Source organism: Hirundo rustica, chromosome 7 (genome assembly GCF_015227805.2).
Source record: "Hirundo rustica isolate bHirRus1 chromosome 7, bHirRus1.pri.v3, whole genome shotgun sequence".
In the NCBI taxonomy this organism is placed as follows: domain Eukaryota; kingdom Metazoa; phylum Chordata; class Aves; order Passeriformes; family Hirundinidae; genus Hirundo; species Hirundo rustica.
Window position 1 is genome coordinate 24,000,049 of NC_053456.1, and position 25,643 is coordinate 24,025,691.

Consider the following 25,643-nt stretch of genomic DNA (forward strand, 5'->3'; position numbering starts at 1 on the left):
TAGACACTGTCCTTAGACTTTAATTTGTTAGCGTAAAACTGCCAGGTTACTTTCCATCCTCTCTACGTATTTGAGACAGAACATCTGTCTGGCAACAGTAATGGTTCCAAGTCGAGTATATGATTTCTTTTCTTCAGAGAAAGATAGCTGAATGATACTCTAGATGTAATTGTCTTTCACTTGCAGCATTTCCCCTTTATTATGTAATCTTAAAAATAAAAATTTAGGAAAAATATGGCATGCATATTATTATTATTGTTTCATGGCACAGTTTTGATTATTTATCATCTAATGTTATAAATATTTTATAGGATAAAAGGAGACAGTCTGATCTGCCTTAGCAGCATAGTACTCTGGTTAGCCAATTTGGTTCTGGCAAGACAGGAGGATACACAAACAAGTGAGGTTTCCATTTTTATGTATGTTAAGAAAATCCCCAAATGTCTGAAATTGCAGATATCATGGGGGTCCTTGGTGTCAGCACTCTGAGAGACTCAAGGCTTTCAAAAGGTCTAAAATAAATAATAGATATAATGAATAGATGGAAAAAAAAAAAAAAAAGAATAAGAGAGATAGAGAGAGAAAAGAGGCATTTCTACTGGTAGAGAGAAAACTACAGATGCTCTGTAGAAGAGAAAGGTGCTGGTCAGTCTCCTACCTAGAAGGACCAGGTGAGATATATTTGGAAAAGCTGGGAAGTTGCCAAATCATCTTGAAGAAAGGCAGCAGCACCTTCCCAGCTACCAACAGCAACAGGAGAAGCTCTGCAAGGACTGACTTCCAGCCTTTTGCTGTCCTTTGCAGATGCAGGATAGAAAAGCCAGGAGACAAAACTGCCCACCCCTGTGGTGGGCCATCTGACCAGAAGGTTGCAAAAGGCACTGGTGGGCCCTTTCTCTTGACATGGAATAGATGCTGCCCATGTCTGGCCAGGTTGTCTTTTTCATTTATAGCATAGCAGAGGCCTCAGTAGACTCTTTTTTTTTTTTTTTTTTTTTTTTTTTTTTTTAATAATCTTGGCTTAGAAAGAAATTGCTTAATTTAACAAAGCACATTTACTAAAACAGAGCTGTGGAAACTTTAAAGATGTGGATGACAGTGGGTTGTGTGTTTCTTCATGCATTCTCCAGCTCTCAAACACAGACCCTGCCAAAGCAAATAACTGCACAGTATTTATCATAGTTTTGTTACTATGTAGGAATATTTTTTTTGTTACAATGCTTGCAAAGGTGAACTATTTGTTAGCTCCTCCTCTCTTCTGTCTGCCAATAATATGGAAATCCAATTGTGGTCATGAAACATTGCTGACTTGGAGCTGCAAATCCCAGGATCAAACCACATTAGGCAGCAGCATGGAGTTTCTCCCCTTGTCAAGAACCGGTTCTACTGCCACGTGAAAGACCAACAGAAGGTTCCTGTCATATTGCACTACTTCTCTGAACGCACACCTATGAAATAACTCCCATTACTCCTGCCAAAAGAAGACACAAGGCACAGAGAGTTTGGGGGGGGGGGGGTGGGGGGGTGTGGGTTTTTTGGTTTGGTGGTTGGTTTTTTTTGTTGCTGTTGTTGTGGTTTGGTTTGGTTTGGTTTTTTGTTTGGTTTTTTTTTGGGGGGGGCAGGGGGATTGGGGGGAGCAGTGTTTTGGTTTGTTGGGGTTTTAAACATTTTTTAAATTTTATTTATGTCTACAAACCTATTCCTAATTACTCTGTCTTGTAGCTTCTGCATGTGTTACCCATTTGTCACAGTGTCGCCTCTGCGGCAAGATCTGCCAGTGGGACTTTGTTGGCTGGTCCTCCTGTAGATGGTCATCCCGAGAGGGCTTAGCCCTCAGCTGAGCTGGAAAATAGGAAACAGATTCCAAATCTGACCCATCCAGATCTCACCAGCATATTTTGATCCCATTTCCTCCAATCCTCCTGCAGCACTGGATGCCTGCAGCTCCTGGGAAGGCAGCAGAGGACAAAGCATAGGTTTTGACCATGCTACCAAGGGCCCAGCTATGTTGCCTGGAAATATTTCTGTGGTTTCCAGAGGCTTATCCCCATCTCCCCATACTGTGTGGAGGAATACAGATAAATTTTGTAATCCTTCCTGAACACTGGAGGCTCTCCTGATGCTCCTGATGTACGGAACTAGCAGGGACACAATGTGCTCAAAAGCATGGGGAAGCCTGGCCCAACTGTAGCGGGAAAATGCTCCTTACAGTGGACTCACACATGGGAACAAGTGCCCATGGGAACTGGTGGAAGCATCTCATTTATACCTTTGAGTAATGCAGGAATTTTTTCACACAATACTGCATCTGAAAGAATTCTCTGCAGACAAAAAATTGAATTAAGTCCTCTTCAAAGATTTTTGTTCTCTTAAGAAACAAACCAAAAGAGGGACTTAGTGGTATTTGTTGGACTAAATTGTATTTCTCTGTGTGTGTATTTACACACACGTTCGAATGCTTAGGGCCAGCACCCAGTGACAAATGTAAGAATTATTATTATTCTTAAAATGTGTGTGTGTGTGTGTGTGGTTTTTTTTACTTGGTAGTGCTTAGTAGTACTGCTCATGGTGCTGTGGTTATAAATCTTCCTTTAGGAATTTATAACATAATGTAAAGCACAATTTATCCCTGATCTAATTAATGCCTACACAATGTTTTATTTCAATGGTTTCAAAATAATTTGGGGGAGAAAAAAAAGTTGGTCTAATTTAAGTGACAAGATGACATGATTTTTTTTCCCAACCAATTATTGCTTTGAAGTACAACTAACAAAATACATTCTGAAGCAAGAGAAACTTTTATTACAGAACAAACTGACTTTTTGATTAAACGTATTAAAAGAAATAACAAGCCACATATTTTCCTTGAAAAAATGTTCTGCTTAATATAGGATTTGATTGTGCAATCCTTACTCAAATAGAGACAAAAGGGATCTTGCTGGTATGGTATGAAGGGGCAAGAAAGAGCCCAGTGCTGTACTGGCAGGACTTCATTGCAAAAAGCTATTGGCTGCTGTTTACATTTCTAAAATTCTCTGAGTAAGTGTTGTCACAACAGACAAGCAATTATAGACAATAATGTCAGTAATTTGTGGATTAAGAACTCCTTAAGGATGCATTGGCACGGCCAGACAGTAGCTGCTTTTAGCCTGCAACTGTTCACCCTTAGCTGTGCCAGTACAACTGCAACTTTCAAGAAGAAATTGTGCTCCCTCTTAGGCGGCAACAATGGCAGGGGTTAAATTTCTCTAGGCCTCTCTCACAGCTCTCATCCAGGCAGCTCAACCTCAAAGGGCCATTTTTTAAGAGGTACATCTATTTATGCATACACATAAAATGGAAGTATTGGCCATTATGTCAAAGTAATGATGGGCCAGGCACTTGCCAACAAAGCCAGAAAAAACCCAGATTTTAAGATTCCAGTACTATAAATACACCTGCGAGGAACCTCAGCAGAAGTCCAAGCCCCAGCACACCGCTGTGGAGGGCACAGGGCCTTTGCTGACCTCTCACTCACCGCTTGGAACATGTTAGCTTATGCAAAATCTGTAGTGTGTGAAACATGCCCTGCTAAGAAAATTATCTGATTATTTTGAGGATCAACAAGAAAGATTCAAATGCAGTTTGCTCATGTTTTAAGAAATTCAAAAATACCATCTCAAAATGGACAGAAATGGCCTGTACTTCCGGGGTCAAATTAAATACAAATACACTCTGTTTGTCCTTTGTGCCACTGTTCTTCTGGTTTTATTTCAATACAAACCATTCAGAAAATTAGAGCGTTTAGGAAATTGACTTGTGATGAGGGGAAATTTATCTTAATAAGGCTGTATATGAGTAAAGTAGTGGGTAGGCTGGAGGGGTGTAGGAAAAAACAAGAAATTCTTTTTCTTATCAAGTCATTTTTTTATTTTATAGGGGAAATTTTCACAGAAATTCCTTGAAAGTTTTTAACTACAAAGCTAGATAATGAAAGACTTATTCAGTACCGTTAACCTGGTTCTTCCAAAGGCAGATTAGCCTTTAAACACGAAGTCCGTCATGTGCCTGGCGTCAACACCAGTTTTACAACTCCAGAGAACACGGGTTAATTTTGCTGCTTGTGCTTACTAATTCAGCATCTTTTCATGAAAATGTCGTAAAAGACCTTTCTCCCAAGCTTATTTCTCGCAGGCTCTGCGGGTGCAGGTGAGCTCGCTGGGCGTGCGGGGCTCCGGCCGCAGTGTGTGGGGTGAGACACTCTGACCCCAGCCGGGACAGCGGTGCCCTGCTCCCCAGGCTGCACCAGCCAGGACAGCGGTGCCCTGCTCCCCAGGCTGGCACCAGGCGGGACAGCGGTGCCCTGCTCCCCAGGCTGGCACCAGGCGGGACAGCGGTGCCCTGCTCCCCAGGCTGCACCAGGCGGGACAGCGGTGCCCTGCTCCCCAGGCTGGCACCAGGCGGGACAGCGGTGCCCTGCTCCCCAGGCTGGCACCAGGCGGGACAGCGGTGCCCTGCTCCCCAGGCTGCACCAGGCGGGACAGCGGTGCCCTGCTCCCCAGGCTGGCACCAGGAGGGACAGCGGTGCCCTGCTCCCCAGGCTGCACCAGGAGGGACAGCGGTGCCCTGCTCCCCAGGCTGGCACCAGGAGGGACAGCGGTGCCCTGCTCCCCAGGCCGGCACCGGCCGGCCATCGTGCCCTCGGTGACGGGCTCAGCCACGGCTGCTGTCGGCCCAGAGGCAGCCAGGGCGGGCAGGGACCGTGCCCGGCGCTCCCGCTGCAGGGACCCGGGCTAACGCCTCGGGCAGGAGACAGTGAAAGCGGCATTTTGTGCGGCACCTCTTTCCCGCACACGGGGCTCGTTCATCTTCTGCTGGCGTTTCAGTTGATTCTGGTGGCTTAAGTGCATCCAGAAGGAGATGGTGAAGGCTTCAAACGCACCTAAGGTTTTAAGAGGCCGGGTTTGGTGCTTCTGGAGCCCCTGCAGTTCCCATACTGTGCCCGAGCAGAGGCTGATGTAATTTCACACCCCTGGAGGCAGAAGGTTGTGTGTACCCAGTACACATCCTGTATCTTTTCCTTGTGCCTTCTCCCCGTTCCCCACTCCCGTTCCCCCAGGATAAAACCCTGCAAAGCCCCTCTTCTGATGATTTTTAATCTTCTGCATGATTTTTAATTTGGGAACATCCTTTACGGGCCCGGGCCACGAGCGGCCCTTCCCAGCCCGGCCAAGCGGGAGGGGCTGCGCTGCCGCAGCGCCAGCGGGTCCGACCCCGCATCCCTGCCCCGCACCCCTGCCCCGACACGGCGGCCCGGCCCCGCCGGGAGGCCCCGCTCTGCCGCCGGCCCCGCCGCCGTCACGTGGCCGCGAGTTTTCTCATCCCTCGGCGGTATGAGGAAGTCAGAGCCTCCGCCGCCGCCGCCCGCAGCCCGGGCGGGCGCAGCCTCCGCCGCCGCCTCGCCGCGGCGCGACATGTGAGTACCGTGGGCAGCCGGGCCTCGCCGCCTCCGCCCGCCCCGGCTCTGCACGCGCGGACGCCGGCGGGCCGGGGCCGGCACCTGCGGGCCGGGAGCGGCCGGCCGGGGGGCGGCGGTGGCCGGGTCTGGGGGCGGGCCGGCGTGTGAGCGCGGGGAGGGGCGGCCGCGCTCCCGGGGGCTGCGCGGACGGCGGCCCCCGGACGGGCGGACGGACGGCACATCTCCGCTCGCCCGGCAGGCTGGCTCTCTCCGGCGCTCGCCTCCCGGAGTGAAGCCCCGCCGGCGCCGGCGCCGCCGCCCCGATGGAGCAGCCCCCGGCGGCGGAGGAGTGGCAAGGGGCGACCCAGAAGAGGAAGGCCTGGGCCAAGAGCCGCGACTCCTGGCAGGCGTCGGAAGCGGAGGATTTCTCGGCAGCGGCGCTGGCCCGCGGCGAGGAGGAGGAGGAGGAAGAAGAGGAGGAAGAGGAGGAGGAGGATGTCGGCGGCGGCGAGCTGCCTTTGGCCGCAGGAGCAGGTCAGTGCCGGGGGGCAGCAGCCCGCGGGCCGCCGGGACCCCGCGGGGCGGCCTCGCTCTTACTGACCGTCGGCTTCTCTCTCCTGCTCTGCCCCTAAGGCTGCCACAGCGTTCCCAACGAGAAGATCGCGATATGGCTGAAGGACTGCAGGTGGGTGCTGCCGCCGGCGGGTCGCCGCGGAGCGGAGCGGGCACCGGCGCTGGCACGGCGGCTTCTCCGGCCGGGCTGCGCCGGGAGCAGCGCTGCGAGCCCGCACGGCCACGGGGGAGCCGCCGGCCGGCACCGCTCCGCTCCGTTCCTGGGCGTCTCGCTAATGAGCCTGGAGGCTTTCAGCCGCCGGGAGAGGAACTCGGCAGAGGGTCAGGAAGCCGGCATTACTTTGGAAGTGGTTCTCGCCGAGGGGCTCCAGTTTAAAGCTTCCGCTGTTTCCTTGCCTGGGTTTTGGTGCAGATTGCAAGAAACGGTGCTTCCGCAGCGCGGCCTCTGTGCTTGCGGGCTTTAAGGAGTGATGGCACAGTTTAGACTAACTTGATTTATTTAGGTCTCTTAATGTCTTCTGTCCTTAATTTGAGGCATGGTATGTGTATTCTGTGTTTCTTATTACTGTTGCAAAATAATATTTGTTGTTTAGAACAGGTATTGATGGAATTACTTTTTCTTCATCCAGAGTCATGTGAAAACACAAATGCTACATCAGTAGCAGTTGCTTTTGTCCTGCTTTTTTCTCCATTCAGTCCTAACAGCCTTTGGAGGCAGAGTTGATGGGGGGAAGCTAACAATTAGCTTTCCAGTAGCTAACAATGACATTTCAAGACCTCTGCTATTTGATATTTCTGGTTTCTTTCTCCTTTTAAGAGCAGCTACGTTAAGGCAAGAATTTAGCACTGAGATTAGCCGTGCCTTTGTGATTTCTTGATCCAGTAAGCAGCTGACTGATCTTACTCGGTAACTGAAGGTAATCTTCATAGCTGCAGGATCCTCCATATAGTTTTCTGTAGATCTTTACAGGCTGTGCCTTGGGTAGGGTGTTGGCAGCTACAGACTTGAAATCTCCTAATCCCTAAAATATAATGTTTAGACCTGACAGTCCATTCTTCCAAAATGCTAGAATGGGAGAAGATTTTTTCTGACTTTACCTGAGACCTGGTGTCCTGTTGGTCTACTAAACTGTTTTCTTAAAAATCAGTATTCTAAATCAGTGCTTCCTTAGAAGTGTTTTTTGAGTGGGGAGGGCAAAGCATGTTAAGGACTGGAGGGGGAAGAGACCATCGAGGAAGATATTCTTCCTAATGCTGCACTGCCACTATGTCTAAATCAGCAGAATTTCTGTGTAGAACCTTCCCTGGCCCTATAGTTCTTAACATTTCCATACAGAATTTAAGGAATACCACAAAGCTGCAAACTGACAACATGAACATCTAATAGATGGCCAGAAAACTTCAGTGATAACACAAAGCTTACAGTTCCATACCCATGCTTTGGTAACTATCTGTTGTTAAAACTGGCACCACACATTTCTGTGGAATGTGTTTGCATCTCAGGTGGTTGATTCCCAAAATATGGGAATCTTGTTTTACAAGTAACAAATGAAGCACAAGTTAACTCTTTTGCTGATACAGAAATGCAAATTTAGGTAATTCACGTTTCTGAAACCTGTTGTGCTCCTTCCACAGAAGCCTTTTAAAGTAGAGCTATTTACTATTGTAAGTCATTTCAGAGGAATCTTGTGTTCTCCTCAGAAAGACTTTTTAAAAAAGTTTTCCTAGACAATGCTGTTCAGACAGGATTTAGCCTCTGCTCTATGGTGTGCAGGGTGCCAGCATGTGCAGTTCATGTGCAATCTCAGTTGCCTGTGAACAGCCCCTTGTGTTTTAAACTGCAGAATTTTTTTTGTTTTGTTTTGTGGGGTTTTTTTTTTTTTTTTTTTTTTTGTGCCCAATGGACATGCAAGCAGTTGCTAGCATGTGCAGTGAAGTGATAATTCAATTTGCAGTGTTTTAAGTGATTGTATGTATAGGAACCTTGAACTGATTGTCTCTTGATAACAATGTACATAGAAAAAGAGGACAGCATTAACAGAGGACGGAATAGCCCTGCAGATACTACAGTGTTTAAAAATAACGATTGTGAAATTTACAATTTGTAAGTTGTTCTCCCTGAAATTTACAATTTGTAAGTTGGTCTCTCTGAAATTTCTTACTTGTTTAATACCACTGTTCTTGCTGTCAGACTTTGATTGCTGAAAAGTGTTGGCAAACACATACCCAGCTTCTATTTCTGCTTTGTGATGCAACCTTATTCTTACAAGTTAGCTCCCTAACAAGTTACCATGTAGCTATTACTACAAATGAAGATCAGTTTCTCAATACGTTTTCTCTGTTACATGTTTTCTAAAAGTAGTCCTTCACATTTTCTGAGTTTCTGTAGGTGTTTGTGAAATCAGAAGATTGGCACTTTTAAAATCTCATTTTCTATTTTAAGTTGGCAGCAGCACAAAAAAACCTTAATATCAACCCACTGCATAAATAGATCTGCTACTAAGATTTATCCCTTTGTTCATTTCTAAACAAACAATAGTGATATTGTGTTTAGATAATTGCATCACTAGTGTTCTAATATGGATAAAAATAATTACTAGTCATCCTTTGATTTTTATGTTAGTGGTTTGGGGCTTTTATTACTTGGCATCTCTGTTTCACATCTGCTTTAGAGGAGAGGAGGGTTCCTAATATCCCCTGTTAATTACCTTGGTAGATAAACATTTTGTTGTTTTGGGCTTTTTGTAAAGAAATAACTAGCAGAAAATCCCCAAAGCAAAAAAGCAGGTATTTACCATACTGTGATAAGAATTATGGAGGCATAAAAAATGTCAGATATTACTCAAAGTCTCTGGTTCATTCGTGTTTTGGGAATCGCATGCTTTTGAAAAAAGCCTCTTTTTCTCTCTCCCCAGTACTTTGAAAAAGCATTTTGAAGTAATAAGAAAGCTCGTAAAAGTTGCAACACAAGTGTTTGTATTATACCGGTAGATAAAAAGAAAATTTTGTCAACTATTATGATGACGTGTATTATTTTGATTGAATATATTTCAACTCTGCCAGGAATACAGGGGATGTGGGAAGTATCTAGGAGCCATCTCCTGTAGATATGCAGGAAGTGAGTTCTTGAAATGCCTCAGAAAGAAGAGATTTTTTGCTTCAAGTTTAAATAAACATGGCTTCTGCCCAGATAAGGTTTTAAAAGCCAAGTTTTAAACACTTCCACGGCACAGTGCAAAACCCTGGTCCTGTTCCGAGAGACCACCCGACCACTCCTGGTGCTGAACAAACAAAGCTCTGGGATGAGAGGAAGCCTTGAGGCTATGTGTGGTAGGGAGAGCCCATCCTGGGGGCACAGCACGTGGAAGAGTCCCCCAGCCTCACATTCCCAAGTGCACAAGGCTGCCCTGAGACAGAGCCGTGGGCCTCGCTGGTGGGAAACAGCCTGGTGCAGGAAGGCAGAGCTGTCCATGCTGTTGTGTAAAAGGATTTCTGTGTGGCACTTGCCCGTTGTTTAAAGTCATGTTTTGTCTAGTCCTTAAGAGCAAGTTTTTCAAAGGCTGGGGGTGTGTGGCAGCTGTGTGCAGCAGTGCAGGTAGGGCAGCAAGGTGTGGTTGACAGGGATACTTTTCTGGTAGCTGCTGATGTGCTGTAATGGTGACAGACTTAATTTCTAAGGGAAGATGCCAGCTTTGATGGATGCTTTTGCTGCTTTCTGCCAGCCACTGCATGCAGCACTGACCTTGGCTGTCAAAGTCAATGCCAGCAAGTTTCTACACGGAAAACATCGAGGCATGGGAGTAGCCACCAGGGAAGGAGAGGGAGAAGGTTGGGAGTTAATGCAGCACCTGTCTGAGCCAGGGAGTCAACAACCAGCATAGTTACTACCCAGAACATAGGGCTTCTTGTAGCGTGACACATTTAGACAATATATCCTAAATTTTTCAAACTCTGACTGGACACACATACAGAAATCCAGGAGATCTGAGCCTCAGCAGTGTGTCCTGTCACCTGGAATGTGTTTAGGCATCTGGATGCTCTGGCTGTTCATCTTGGAGTCTCACCACGGCAGGGCTTTGCTTTGCTTTGCAAAAGATGTGTTGAAGTGAGCTTGCTCCATATCAGCAGGCTGCATCTGGAGAGAGTGAGCTCTTTTCAGAGGGAAAAGAAAAATAAGGTTGTAAAGTGTAAGGTCTGTTAGAAAGCAGATGCAAACTTCCCTTGCTTAATTTGGCTATGGCACCAAAATAAATACTGTATCAGAGCACTGTTTACTTTCAGGTCTTCGGGCAGCTTTATGTGTTTGTCTAATTAAAAATCCAAATGAAACATGCATAATGTAGGCACATAAATCATCTGCTTTCCCCTTCTTTATGAGTATTATATTTCTGAATTTGTTTTGAGCTTTGAAAGTTAATGCTGTGCTACTTAGAAGTGACAAGGCTTTGGTTAAACATGTCTGAGAGACAAGATGTGGAAACATCTAGTGTCAACAAATACAATGTGAACCCAGAGTGGGATTGGACCTGTCATTTGTGAGGCTTCTGCTGCTCCTTTCAAGCACCATGAGGTTCAGCAAATGCCCTGCCCTTTAGACAACAGCTATGGAAGGGATCATCCAAAAAAGAACTAGTGTGAAGAGCCTATAAAGCATCAGAACTGGCAAGTGACAGCTAACATAGCTGTCAAGATTTTTTATCTTGATTCTTCCTGATTCTTCCTGATCATCAAATACAACTTTTCATCCCTCTCTCCAAGAAGTTTTAAATGTGTAGAAAAATGGCAACAGTTTTTGCTGCATAGATGAGATTGAATTAATCCATTCAAAAATTCTTGCTTGTTTTTTTCTGGGTGTTTTACTGAGGAGTCCATCCTCAGCAGGGGCTGCTGCCCCCAAAGGTGTTTGAGCTTTTCAGCTATTATGTTTTGTTGTTTTCCTCTGCAAGGTGTATTTATTTAGAGGGCTGGAAATTGTTTAGGAAGTTATTGCCAGTCGTCAGATGTTTGTGCTTTCTGGGGGCGGAGGGAGGGAAGGAGGGAGGGAGGGACGACTGCTGCTATCACAAGCTTGTTACATGCTGTAAGGAAGGACATGAAGCAGCAAGTTTTTTAAGTAGTGTTAATCTCTTCTGTGGTTTCAGAACGCCTCTGGGAGCCTCCCTGGATGAGCAAAGCAATCCTCTGTTGAAGGGTAAGGAAGGGCTTTACCTACTGAAATCTCTTTTGCTGGAAACTGTGTTTTCAAGGACATTCATGTGAGACCTGGTGTCCTTGGTAGCGGTAATAACCACAGCCGGGTCAGCGTTGCTGAGTTATTCTCACAGCGGAGCAGTTGTGCCCGAGAAACTGGAGAAGGGGGAAAAGAACCTGAATAAATCTTTCTGGAGATCTTAGTAAGCTCTAAAAAAACGTCCCAGATGTGCAAAAGAGGGAGGTGATTTTGTCTCCAAACTGGTGAGCAGTAGGCAGTCTCTGCCTCTAATAACTGTGGTTGCCACGCCTGAAAATTTTACTATGTGAGCAGGTCCAAATACTAAAGTTCAAAGTACAGTGGGAATGTGCAGCTAGTGACAGGGTGAAGAAGAATTACTTGCTGTGCCTGGAGTCTTCACTTCAGCTCCTAATCTGATACAGCGAGTTGAGAGGGGAATGGCCCAGCTGGACTCAGACTGTGGATTCTCCTGGTAAGATGTCTGGAGGACAGATAACGCAGCAGCAGAAGGCGCAGATGTGCTGAGTGCTACCTCCAGGTTCCCATTTGCTCGCATGTGGGCTTGGAGGTGTTTCTGAGCACAAAACTAAAGCAGTGTTCCCTTTCGTTGTTCCCTTTCAAAATCATTTGACTGCGTTCTGAAATGTAACTTGCTGCTTCTTAATGCATTTTCACTGCATGAGTAATGCAGGGATTGTAAGGAGAGTCTGGTTATTTCTTGTATCAAATGAAGTGTCTTGCTGATATCGTTAGATAAGCAGCTGGAAGGAAAACGTTGGAGTGTTGTAGTTATTGAAGTGCTAACTGTATGTTTTCAGGCATGCTGGTGAGAAATGGAGGAAGTTTTGAAGATGACTTATCCCTTGGAGCCGAAGGTGGGTGTGGCAGGTTATGACTCTTTTTAGCAAAAAAAATTTTACTCTGTCATCTGATATTTATTTTGAAGGACAGCATTGGCTCGAAAATCAGGATGAAGCACCCAAAAAATGCAGGAAGATTCACTTTTTGAAGTTATTTAGACTATTGCTAGCATTAAACATTCTGTGTCTCTGACCCAAAGGTCAGAGACAGCCCCAAATTTGCTTCTGCCCTCTCATTTTAATGTCCACGATGACAGGACTGCCTGGAGCACTGACCAAGGCTGTGAGAAAATGTTTTCTCCTACTTGTTCTTCTTGTCTGTGGGTTCCTCTTGGCAGCCACTCATGCCCCACTTCCACTGAATCCCTTGGGAGCGGCATGTGCAAGCTTTTGAAAGGAGGGATGAAATTTTGTCAGCCAAGAGGCAAGCCCCTTAAGAGCTAAGAGCTTTTAAAATTTAAAAGCACCAAAGCTGAGTAAGTATTTTGGATCAACCACAATATACACTCTTCTGTTGCTAGCTGCTTGCCTTTTCTTTCTCTTCCCTTTTTTAAGGGGAAGGAGATGTGGCTCTTCCCTGTGGAGTTTGTAAAAAATACTTCTAGCCTTGAAGTTGATCATAGATTAGAGGTGTCCATAAACCAACCAGCAAAAGCACTGTGGATTCTGTTCTAACAGCAGCATCTTGTAGAAAATAGCAAAAAAAAAGTCTCACAAAGCAGGTCCTGGGATATCTGTAGGACAGGTGATATAAGACATTATCTGCTTTCAATATTAAAAAAAAAAAAGACAAAACTACTCTCCCATTTCAGCTTTTACTGTTTTTGAATTACAGCTCTTGCTAAGTGCCAGAACTGGTAGAAAGCCCTTTCCTTCCACATTGGTCTTGCCTGTAGTGTCAGAGTGGTGAGACAAGGCCTGGAGGAAGGAAATATCTTTAATTTTTAAAGATTTAAGACTTGTAAGGAAAAAAGTTTATCTGGTAATGATCTTGATCTGATAATGATGGAAAAGCAGTAAATTAGTCTCCTATTGCAATACATTAAATAGGATTAATTTTTCCTATTGACTGTCTTCCCCACTTATTAGATTGCCTGTAGTACAAAGATTTCATAGGAAGAGTTTCTGTGTAATGATAATCCAAGGGTCTGAGCATATGACCAAGAACACAAGAATCAGTGGATTTTAGTACATGATGTCACTTTTTTCTTTTCATTTTTTCTCCTTTTAATTTCCAAGGACTTCTGGTTTTTATGAGTCTTTAGGAAGATTTAGCTTGTTCAGATGAAAAGATCCCAGTACTAGAACTGCTGGTTGATTTTTCTGGGTAAGGATGAGGATGTTTCTGCTGGGCTTTGCTTCCCATCCAAGAACAAGGGGACAACAGAGCTGCTTGGAGCAGTGCTGCGTGCCCTGCCAGACAGACAGCCTCTTTGAGGCTGGGATGAATGGCCTGCCCTTGTGCAGCCGTGACTGCCTGAGTCCAGACACAAGCCAGAGCCCTGTGTCAATGGTACAGAGGGCATTGGGCAGGGAGCCGCAACCCCAGCCCGCTGCTGCGCTGATAGAACCTACAGTTCAGCTGTTCAGCTTAGTCACTGGATAACCCTTACAGATAGCTTTACCTTCATATTGTAGGCAAGAATGTTAAAAAGAAGAGATATGGGATCTGTGTTTTGCATACGTTCCTTTGCATACATTCCTTTGCGATGCCTCTGAAACCAAGAGAGGGGTTGTGAGGTTTCCACGTTTTACTCACGGTTGCTGACTTTACCTTGCTGGTGCAGCGGGTTGAGATGCAGGGTTTTCCTGGCAGTGTGTGACATGTCTTCACTCTTTTCATAGCTGATTCTCAGGGCTGCTCTAGTAGACATGTGCTCCTTGCCTGTCTCTTGGGGCAAGTTGTTAATGCTGGGTTGCCTCTTCGGGTCTGAGGTTCAGTTCTGAAAGAATAATGCTGCCTGGAACATTCCCGTGTGATCCAGCTGCAGAAAGCGCTGACTTCACTTCCCTGTCAGGCTGGTGACCAGGTGCTTAGTACCTGGCAGACTGCCTCTCTCCTGAGCCCTATCAGCTCTGAGCATCTCTGCTGGCCCCATCAGCACCAAGGTCCTCACTGAGCTCTTGTCCATGTATTGCACAGCTCAGGCAGCCGGTGCCCTGCACCACTTTGTTAATGGAAGTATGAACAAATCGTCTCAACACCTGGCCATGGGGCCAGCTGCCTTTCTTATATTCTTTACTTTCTCTACTGGAGCAATCCCTGCATGCCTGCTTGTTCTCCTCCCCTTCCCACCCAGGAACAGCCCTGCAGCTGGTAATCATGTCTTCAGCTGCAAAGCAATAAATGGTTTATATCACAATTTAAATTTCGAGTAATAAGATTAATGACAGTATGTAAACAAGTGTCGATATGAGATTTCATTTTAAACAGAGCTTTAATAAACTAGATCATTTTTATATCAGCCGTATACTGGAAAACTTTGGCAGTCACATTTATATGGAAGAAGTAAAATCTGGTTTGTGCAGGACTGTTGGTAAACATGCTCACTGTCTGCTTCCTCATACTGATTGTGAGAAGTGTTGTTCTGAAGAGGTCTGGATATAACTTCTTCTTCTTTCTCCACAGCTAATCATCTGCGGAGTGATACCCAAACAGAAACATGGTAAACATCTTTTTTTGTGTTTGTTTACTTCAGAGGAATATTTATACCGGAGGGCAGGGGTGAGAATGGGCAGTGGAAGTCATGGGGGCTACCACAGCTAAAGCTCTTCTGCTCATGTCTGTTTACATGAGAGTGAAGGAAACAATCTAGATAACACAGAAAGAGTCATTAGGAGGTGAAGAAAAAAAAATTCAGATTTTTATTCTTTCAGCAGACTTGACATAGATTTTGGAGTAGCAGGAGGAAAACAGAGAAATGACAAATCTTAGCAACATAGCATGATTAACCTCCTTTGCCTCACTGATTGCGCACTGTTTGAGAAATTTCAAGGTAAAGTTAGTTTTGTCTGTCACAGCAGATGTGTTTTGGGAGCAGGGAAAAAAGGCTTTGAGAGAGGAGAGATGGTTAGAGTTTTTAAAAAAAATGTACTGAAACTAAAACCCCACTGAGTCTTCAACGAATACTGCACAGCTCCTGTGGAAAGCATCCTCTCTACTCCTCCTGAGCTGGGCTCCATAAAAAAAATATACACTCTTAGGTGAATCCTCTGCCACCTTTGCTTTCTTGGTGGCTGTTCTGGGGGAAACAGTTTGTTCCTCAGAGAGATTAACAGTAAAAGTATGTTTGAACCCAGGATACCACCTAATGCCTCGGCAGCTTCTCCAGATGCAGGGAAGAAATCGTTTGGGATTGGGAAAGAGGCTGGCCTGCAGTGTGGGCTGGAGCTCGTCTTGCTTCACTTCCCCCTGCCTGGAGCCTCTTCAGCTTCCCGAGCCTGGTCCGGGCAGGTCGCAGGGTACCCAGGGCAGGGAGGGGGTGGCCTCGCACGGAGAGGTGGTCCTGCAGCAGGAGGCAGCCGCCCAGGGAGGCAGGAAAAGGCAGGGCAAGGACAGCTCACCCAAGGCTGGGCTTCCTTGCTGGAGGAGGGTGGGAACGGGGAGGGTGGGGCAGCAAGGGCAGATCGGGGTTTGTTTTCTCAGCTCGCATTTGCCTTCGAATTCGTACTGTCTATGTACATTTTTACTGAGGTGGCCCAGGGTTTGCTTTTGTTTCTGTATTTCGGTAAATGACATGGCTAATATAAACCAGATAACTCTGAAGGGGAAAAGAGGAATTCAGCAGTGCTGGCAGGTTAGCTCTGCAGCGAGACAGAGAACCGAGTCCCTGGACAAAAGAGGTTTATTGCAGGGGTCCTCTCTGTTTGTGTTGACAGCAATGGTGTACTGGCAAAGGACAGGAGGCTGCAGTTCCATCAGAAGGGGAGAAGTATGAACTCTACCGGCTCTGGAAAAAGCAGCGCAACTGTTTCAAGGTAAAACTATGCTTAAAAGGTCTGTGTGTTGGTTAAATGGACTTGGCTTGTTTTATGTGCATTGCTGCATTTAGTAGCTGAGAAGGGAGATTTCATTTGGTTGCTTGAAAAACTTCTGCTTGTTTTGAGCTGTGGTTGTCAGTAAATGCTAACAAATGGACCTAAACATTAAAAGTGCCTGAAATTTTAATGGCATTTTAAAATTTGAGCTCTGCAGAATAGGACTGATTTTAGAAATTACTGGATTGGATCTGTGATATGTCTGGGCCAATGGCTCTCACGATGGGAACGAAAACTTCAGATGCAGAGATCTCTGCAATTATTTCCAAAACTAGTTTGAGCTGTAGGAGTCAAAAGTTCAATAAACCAAAGTGGTTACTGGGCTGAGGTAGCAGTTTGATAGAAGGGACTGTATCTTAAAAGGAGACAGGAAGATGGGTAACATCTTTCATTTGTCTAGCGTTTCTGAATTACTGGAGCTTTATGAGGAAGATCCTGAAGAAGTGCTCTATAACCTTGGGTTTGGAAGAGATGAACCAGATATTGCTTCAAAAATTCCAGCAAGATTTTTTAATTCATCATCATTTGCCAGAGGAATAGATATCAAAGTGTTTTTGAACGCCCAAATACAGCGCATGGAAGTGGAAAATCCAAGTTTTGCTTTAACAAGTAAGTATGTTTTTAAAGCACAGTTTATTTATGACTTTATTAACTATATAAACAAGCCCAAAAGAGGTGTGTATCTAATATTCTGGCAAAACTCTGTAACAGCCTAAAGGCCACATTCCATTCAGAATTCATAATAAAACTCTTGCTTAGTCTTAAGCAAGCAAGAGGTGACCACCAGGGTGATACTCCTTGGGGTGAGTGGAAGAGTTTGTAGTGGGGGAGGGAAATAAAAGGCATCCTGTAAGGTATGCTGCCTTCTGGTTTGTGTCATTCTCATCTCTTACTCTAATCTTCTCTTCTGTTGCAGCTGTAGAGCCCTGAAACAGATAGCAATATCCCTCTGTTTCTGGTGTTCTTCAGTCCCTGGGTGGCATTTTTTTTCTGGGTGGCAGCGACCCATTTTTGTCATTGTTGAAATCTGGGGCAGTATTTCTATTGACTTGGCCAGGAGTACTTTGTTGGGTCGGTAATGAACGCTGCTGGAATGAGGGCATAGCTGCCCTTTTGTAGCTGTAGATGAAGAGAGCAATGCGAGTAACGCTTCCTTTCTCACATTTTGTAAATAAACTTGCATTCGCACACATATGCCACGTATTTACTTTGGGAGAACTTTTCATGCTGTTCTTGTGCATTTAGTAAAGATGCCTTTTTCCATAGTAGGGTATCACGTTCATGTTACAGGCCTTGGGAGAGTTCATTCAGCCTTAGAGGCCCCGGATAAAAGTAGGAGATTTGTTGGGTTGGGCAGAGATTATGATCAAAATTCCCTCTTCAGATATGCCTTGTGTTTCGTTCCTGTGCAGGTCGTTTTCGTCAGATTGAAGTGCTTACTACTGTGGCCAATGCTTTTTCTTCTTTGTATTCTCAAGTCTCTGGGACTCCTTTGCAGAAAATTGGTAGTATGAATTCAGTGTCTTCCAGCAAGGAGGCATCCAGCCCTCCCCCTCTGAATCGCAGCAATACAGCCAGTCGGTTGATAAAGACCTTGTCAAAACTTAATCTGTGTGTCACGCAGCAGGCTGATGGCAGCAGCTCCTCAAGTCCTTCTCCTGTTGAAAAAGGGAAAAGTCTGGCTGAAGTAGGGAGTGAGGAAAATGATGTTAAAAATGAATCTAAATTGCCAAAATACCCTAAAAAGAAAGACGGTCCCTCTTTTTTGGCTACTGTAAAGGAGGAGATAGCCAGCAGTCAGACAAAGACTGTGCACGCAGAGAGACCCGCGCACCTCCCTGCCGTGGCTGACGGTGCGCAGGGGGGTTCTGTGCCTCCAGCAGATGGGCAGGGCGGCAGGCTGGCCAGTGCCCAGGACAGGCCGTGCGAAGAACCCGGACTTCTGGACTCGCCAGGCCTCAGCAGCAGTTCCAGTACCTCTGACAGCAGTGTCCTGACCCAGAGACTGTCCGCAGCATCGCCGGCTAGAGAGCCCTGCGCTCCCCTCGCAAACCCGTCCATAACGAACCTAATGCTGCAGCAGAAGGACTCCTTTGAGATGGAAGAGGTGAGTGAAGATACACGACTTGCTTTGTGCATACAGTTTACATAACTCCCTGTCTGCCAGCACAGGAATGTTCCCTCCTGTGTAGTTGACAGTGTTTTCTCCGGGAATACTTTAAATTCTCCGAATGTTGCACTTCTCAGCAGCTCTAATTGATCCTCTTAATGAAGTAACTTGGTGCTGCTGCTGCTGCTGCTGTTGTTCCTAAGTCGGTGGGAAAGTTCTCAGGGTTTTTTTTTTTTGTTTTTTTTTGTTTTTTTTTTTAATCCAGATAATTGCTATCACTGGCATAACTCCTAGGAAGTTTTCCCTGTGTAACTAAATCTAGGTTAGACTTTGTATGCAGCAAAAGCTTGGGTGTTTAGTTTTTATTTTATTTAAATTTTTAACTAGAAATCATTACTTTTGTTTCCTAGAAGTAAATTCAGTTTATTAATTGATGTTTATTAAAGATACATTTGTGAATAAAGCAAGAGTTTTGCTGCAACGAAACAGAGGGGCTTTCATGAAGCATGAGATGCTCATCTTGTGCAACTTTCGGTTTTGATAACAATCTACTATAAGTTCATTTACTTGTTCTCTGGAAATTACCACATTGAAAGTCACTGTGACATGACTTTTGGCAATGACTTAATTACAAATTCTGTGCTGGCTGTCTTTTAACGTCTTCATATATATGCAGATATCCATTTTCATATTGATAATCGTCCCAAAGGAATTTTAATTACCAGGTTCCTGTAAGTGATTTGTTTAGATTACTAAACATGCAGCCTACAAGAATGCAATTTTTGTATAGACTTGCAGCTTGATTTGTAAGAACTGTCTCAACATTCTTAAATGAGCAGATGCTTTTGTGGACACGTTTCAATGTGACTGCTAAAAGTTCAGCAGTTAAGTTTTTTGTCTGTGTGAAATAGATATATAAAACTAAGGTTATCATGATTTCACTGGTGAAATGAAGAAAGCGAGTGAATAGAAAAGCTCCAGAATTTTACAGCAAATGATGAAGTGATGGTTTAGTAGATACTGTGTCTGGTGTCATATTGTCATGACAAGCTCTTCTAGATCGACTAATGTCGCTGAAGGCGCTCGTTAAGCAAAAAAAAGGTGATCAAGCGTCTTGTGGTTCCTGGCACTTGTTTATTCCAGTGTGTCCTACCCCACATGTTGTGCGGCCATCTACTGAACCAGAACAAAGGACTAGTCCAGTAGAGAGGGGAAAAAGAAACCAACTATATTTTGATTTATTTCTTTTTCCTGGCTTAGTTTTCAGCCAGATAATTTTCTTGATACAGCTTGTTGTGTAGCTACAAAAATGTTTGCATTGGCACAATTGGAAGGACTGAGCAGCAATGCATTTTGCTGCATATTTTAGAGGAGAAATCCATTTTTTGGTACCCTAGGACAAAGCTGAAACAATGTATTTTATATAGATGTTTGTATGTGTGTATATTAACAAAAAGGAGTTGATTTTTCCTTCAGAGTAAGTTGGACTGTAGAGACTGGATGAATTCTGTGCAAGTGTTTGTGAAGTTTTGGTTGACACGCTTTGTGCAGTGATGCCAGGCATAAACACAGCTGTTTTGGCAAGACAGCATATGATGTGGGATGGGATTGGGGTGACTTTTTTTGTTTAAGCAATATAGTATATACTTATCAACTGCCTACAGATCCCTGGGAGGGAGGGATTCAGTTTTGCTGAAGACATTTTAGAACAATTCCTGGCAGCCTGATTTTATTTTTGTGCGTCTCTAAGCAGGGTGTAATGAACAATAAACTGTATTAGAAACAGTGACAATAACTCCTCCCCGTTTTCCTAGCTTGGCTTGGAGTGCATTCTTATGCATAAGAAAGATGACAGATATATCAAGGAAGTTCTTTCCATGCTTACAAATGCCTCGGAGGTTTGCGTGCCCTTCGGAAGTCTGTGGCTGTGAAGATAGCTAGCGTGGGAGTGAGTCAGGGCAGGATTTCCCCCGAACACCCACTCCTGAGGTGGCCAATGACATTCCTGAAGGTCACTTAGCAGCATGAATATTGGCTGAAGGGATGGGGAAGGAGTTTCTGTGTGCTCGAGAAGATGCACTGTGCTGTGGACATGGAATGCTCTCTCCCAGCCAAGGACAGGAGGTGGGCAATATTTAAATGAGAAGAGGCTTAGCTTTTGGAAGGCTGCAAATTTAGCCATCAGAAACTGGGAGGCTTAAGAGAATCAAGACACCTTTCCTGGAAGGCCAGTTTTATTAAGTCTGTAAGATTACTTGCTGTTCTTTGTTTAAAAATAAACAGCTAAATTTTTCCTAATCTTAAATGGTGAGCCCCTTCTATGGTCCCCTGCACTTGAATGAATAAGGATTTACCCCTTTGGCACAGCCTTCATTTCCTAAAGGATCAGAAGATGCTAGGTTTATCATGCAAAAGTAATGCTGCTCACTTATTAATGGTGAAAAGTTCAGGCTAAGCACTCCTCAGTACCCCTGTAACTAAGAAAATGCACCCTTGTAGTTGCCATACAGAGGATAGCAATGCAAAAGTAACCTCTTCTTTAGCCAGATACTAATTTTCGCCTATCAACATCAGTACCTTGATTTTTACATTTTAAAGTTGATAAAAAATGGAAATAAATTCATTGCATGATAATTTTGAAACTGGGCCAGCAGCCCATTAAAAGGAAGGGTTGGGGAGAGTTGGACTGGGGGGTTGTGCATGTAGACTTGTGTGTGATCCATTAGGATTTTTTCTGAATCACACAATAGAACGTATTCTAGGTTTTTGAACCAAACAAAGGCCTCCCTTTGAGAGGAGATTTTAGGCATATTCTTTTCATTGTCTGACCATTTGCCTGAGAACTGCTTTCTTAATAAGACTGTGTTTCACAAAGTTATTGAGTGAAAGGATTCATTTTTATGTAGTTTTAATTTTCCCAGTTGAAAGGTGCATGGGTCTGAATACATTGTCTTTCTGCACTGGAAGACAGAAGAGCTATTTCCATGAGTAGTGATGTGGTGAAGTCTGGAGCAGGTTCTGTCTGGGTGTGAGTTCTTTTGCTGGAGGACTGGTGGCTAGTAAGAAATAGTCAGTAGGGCAGCAGATGACAGTCCATGTGTGCTGACCTCCTGATACATTTTTCTAAATGTATTGTTCTTTATTTTCAAATGAAGGGCCAAGAGTTCCGACTGGAAAAAGACGGTAGTGTAAAGGTGGTCAGAGGTGTTCTCACGCAGTAATTTTAGTGTTTTGTCAAAGAGGAACTGAGTGCTCTGTGTTGTCACAGGATGTGATTTCCAGGCCTTTTTGCGTGCAGTGGGTAACCAGAGGGGAGTCCTATGCTGTAGGTGGGAGGTGCTGCCCAAGGATCACTGTCCTCCTCCAGGAACATTGCTCAATGCCCGATGAAAGGAAATTACAATTTGCTCCTTTGATAAGTGTAGGCTGTTCAATTGGAGGAAAAAACAGAGAAACCTCCTCTTGCATGTGCAAGTGTGTATAGTTTAGGCATTCTTAAGCATAGGAATATATTCCAGTTGGCCTGACAAAATATTCATCTCCTCTTCCTGATAGATCCAGAGTACAGAGGGGGATCTACCTCACGTTTCAGCTACGCACCAGCTAGCGGTGACCAAGTCAAGGAAAGGTGAGTAGACTGCAACTTCTGTGGGGCAGCAGACTGCCAAGTGTCCATCCATCTCTGAAAGGCGAATTCAGATATTTTAAGCTTCTAAAGTTTGTTTTCTGTCTAGAAATAAGAAAGATCTGGATTTCTTTTTAGCTAAATCACAGAACATTACTACAAAGTGGCAACCAAATTACAGGCAAGACAACAGCCCTATAACCTCACTGGCTGTTTTCACTTTTGTATAATTGATGATAGCTCAGATGGCCTGAAATGTTAAATCAGATTGTGTGGGATTTCTTTTCCTTAGTAGATCCTGTAATTTTAGGTACCCATTTAAACTGAAATTACATTGTTTTAAACCTAAATTGCATGATACGTGCACCTTTTTTCTATGCACTACTGCTCTGTCTGCAGACTGCCTGCACAGAAAACTAGTGTCTCTACACCCACGTGGAAATCATAGTCCCTCACGTGGAAAACGCTGTGCACTGTTGTGGTTCACTTGGTTTGTGCTTTCATTTCAAAGTCTTATTTATGTGTTTTATAGCTTGGGAGGGGGATAAAGCTGATTTTTAAGTTTATTTTGTGATTGTTACTTGGCCCAGTATTGGCAAGTGAAGTCCGTTCTCAGGCTGATATATTTAATTAAAGAGGACTAGAGCTTGTTGCACTTAGGGAAGTGCTTAGATGCAATGCAATTTCTTGGTGAACATGCATAGCTTCTCTAGATACTTAAGAGAGGCAGAAAAACCTGTCCAAAGAAACAGAGATCATTCTGTTTGTATTTGCGCAAATAAATTGCCAATCGTGTGAACTGCCACCTGAATTGCATTAACATGGTTGAGAGTGCCCTGGACTAAGTGTTGGAGGGTAATGCCTCGTTATTGGTGATGGCTTGTGCTGCTTGTTCATCGATGTTCTGCACAACGCAGCCTGGTGCTCACTAAGCTTCCTCTGCTACAAACATAGGCCACTAAGGATTGCCAGAAACTGAGTCTCTAACTGTTCCCAGTACTTCCTCCTTAGCTGATTTTGAGGTTCATCACCAGCTGCTTTACATGAGTACATGAAAAGAGGTGCAGTCTGTACAGGACAGGTCTCCTGTTTGCCTGGCCTCTCCAGCTTCAGGGAGAGCTTTTCAGAGAAAACCAGCTTAAGGAATGAGGAGCTGCAGTCAGGGAGGAGAAAAAATATTTTTTTCTGCTCCCAGTAGTTATTTTACCCTCTTCTTCCGGCACACAACAAAGAAAAGTGCGATGGTCCTGTGCGTGCTTGCTGAAAGGTACCAACAGCTCTAGCAGTGGGACTTCAGCCTGACAGAAGCAGGCTGTGCTGGGTCGTGTTTCCCAGGCACTACGTCCCACCTATTTCTGAATACACTTGGCACAGATTAGTGGTGACGCTTTATTATCAGGCAGGCATTGCCTAGAGTTTTCTCTGACTTACCTGACAAGGGTATCGATGCTGGCGCATCTGCTGAAAGTTAGGCTGAGACCAGCATTTTATTTCACCTGGAAGATGCAAAAAAAAATTAGAACTTTGTTCTGTGTGGATTTCTGTAAAGTTGCCAAGAGTGAGAACATTTGATGGAGAGCTTACCCAAAACGTAAAAAAACTGTAGCCAACTTTTGTTTTTGCAAGTTGTCCAACATGAGACAACACAGAGGCCTGCTTTCTCAGTGGATGTTCACCAAGCTGGAAGGCATCCAAAGTTAATGGTCGCTTATTAAAAATGCTGGTGGCCATTGTGTCTGAATGTGAAAGGCCACTCTCACAAGCAATCTCATGAGGTGAGATCAGCATGAAATTCAACCACAGTCCTCTGTTGCAGTGTGATTTCAGTTGACAATCCTTATACAAACCCATCTTTTTCAATAGCTTTGTCTCCACTGTGCATAAGCACCCATAAACAAAAGATTTGTTCCAGGTGAATGCTTCCCCTGAAGAAATACTACTGTACTTCTTTTTTTATGTGTTGGTATTTCTTTGTCCATTAGCAGGGTTGATGTTCTTTGGTACAAATTATTATAAACCTTGCAGTGTCATTTTACATCTACACAGAGGGCTGTGGATGCTTTCTCTGAAATTTAGAACGGTTTGTAAGGCATGTTAAGAGGGCCTTTAATAAGAAGTCAAGTATTCAAATTTAAAAAAAAAAGAGATTCTCTTTCCTGCTGAAATAGTCTGGTTGGCTGTTGACTATTATGGTTGAACAACACAGTCTACTGTTGCTTAGACTAGCAATTAAAGCGTGTTTCTTATTTCATTGTTCTTAGGAACATGGGAATGAAAAGCTTCAGCTGGTTTGCAAACAATGTTGTGTTTGCAAACAAAGTTGTGTTTGCAACACTATAAAAAAAAGTGTGTGGCAAAGTTATCTAGTAGAAGGATTTGTTAGTGCAAAACCAAAGTTCTTACAGATATATCATACAGCAGCACCTTTCATTCCAAAATATGCCCCAAAAGCAAGACAAATACAGGTACAATGCCTACAGGAAAAAGTATTCTCAAGACACTGCAGTTTGTGAATGTCTGGTTGTTGGCATCAACATGGTTCTGTGAAATTCTGAGTAGCCGCAGACCTGTTTCTTTTAAGGCATCCTACATTGATAGTCAAAAGCAGTTCTTGGTTTTGAAAATTTGGTTCTTGAAAGGGAAGAAAGCACATCATCAGCACTTCCTGTCCTTAATATATTATTGTATTTATAGCTCTCTGTGGGTGCAGCTCCACGGGAGATTGGAGATGGGGGAGTGAGAAGAAAACATCTGGAACAGATTTAGTATTTGTGGGAGTCTGTGCTTATGTGTCCAGATGCAAGGAAATCCCCTGGGGCTCAGAGAGTTTTTGCAGCAGGGCTCCCTATTGGGCTGGTTTTGTTAGTGCTGGGGTGCAGGGTGCGATCAGTATGCAAAAAAGGCACAGCTGATATTTAATCCCATAATGAAATGCTTTATAGTTAAGTTGGGAGCGTTAATTTAATTATTATCTTATGAAATGCAGTGTGCATTACAGCTTTTCCAATAGTGCAGGTACAAGAAACAGATGTTAAAGCTTCATGGATGGTTTCCACATATTTCTTCTCTTCTGTCTGAGCAGTTGAGTGACGCAGAAGAGGTGAGACTGACAGTCCACTGGTAGCTCATTATTATTTTACAGTAGATGAACAAATCCTTTCCATGGTAGGGATGCTCTGATGAACCTGCTCTCACGTTTTGTAAACCGCTGAGTTGTTTCTTCATCACGTGTTCTTTGTTTAGAACATTGTCAGTTTATTTATGAATACACACATTTTTTGGACACATATTCAGTGCCTAAATATGCTTTGGTTTTTTTATGTGGCTTAACACAACAATCCAAAAGGCATTTTAATTTGTGCTCTGTTAAACTGGGATGAGAGTTTGCTTGTTCCTGCTGGTTTTGTTTGGCATGGCTGGTTCTTTCTCCCACACTTTCCTTATTATCCTGCCCCTGGCCTCCTCCCAGTAGTTCAGAAGATTTCCTCTGTAGCTTTAGGTGTTAGAATCAGTGTTGTGCAGCGGTGCCATTTTGCAGAAGGTAGAACTGCCTTTCTGGGGTTACACAGGGCAAGGGATGATCCCAGGCTGGCCCCTGTAAGCCAGGGGAGTTTTCTGCTGAGTTTTCTGCACTCGAGGCGAAGAGGGGGAGCCATATCACAAACTCCTCTTAAGATTCTCTTTTTCCAGGAGGCTTTTTAATCAAGAGCCAAATGTAGCTCTGCAGCTTTTTTAGTAGTGTTTTTGTATTTTCCCCTTGTTTGCTTGAATCTGAGAGGTATCCAGGT

General features: G+C 44.4%; 1 protein-coding gene across 2 annotated transcripts in view; it reads left to right on the forward strand.

Moving 5' to 3' along the window:
- The first annotated feature begins 5,732 nt into the window (after positions 1 to 5,732).
- The window catches only part of ITPRID2 (ITPR interacting domain containing 2), a 40,459-nt gene continuing 20,548 nt past the window's right edge, over positions 5,733 to 25,643 (forward strand). For both annotated transcript variants that reach the window (XM_040069567.2, XM_040069568.2), the window contains exons 1-9: positions 5,733 to 5,971; positions 6,071 to 6,122; positions 11,152 to 11,201; positions 12,041 to 12,097; positions 14,712 to 14,748; positions 15,962 to 16,060; positions 16,521 to 16,729; positions 17,533 to 18,227; positions 21,786 to 21,858. In XM_040069567.2, coding sequence (XP_039925501.1) covers positions 5,761 to 5,971; positions 6,071 to 6,122; positions 11,152 to 11,201; positions 12,041 to 12,097; positions 14,712 to 14,748; positions 15,962 to 16,060; positions 16,521 to 16,729; positions 17,533 to 18,227; positions 21,786 to 21,858 — 1,483 coding nt within the window. In that variant the 5' untranslated portion in view covers positions 5,733 to 5,760. The remainder of the gene's footprint in view (positions 5,972 to 6,070; positions 6,123 to 11,151; positions 11,202 to 12,040; positions 12,098 to 14,711; positions 14,749 to 15,961; positions 16,061 to 16,520; positions 16,730 to 17,532; positions 18,228 to 21,785; positions 21,859 to 25,643) is intronic.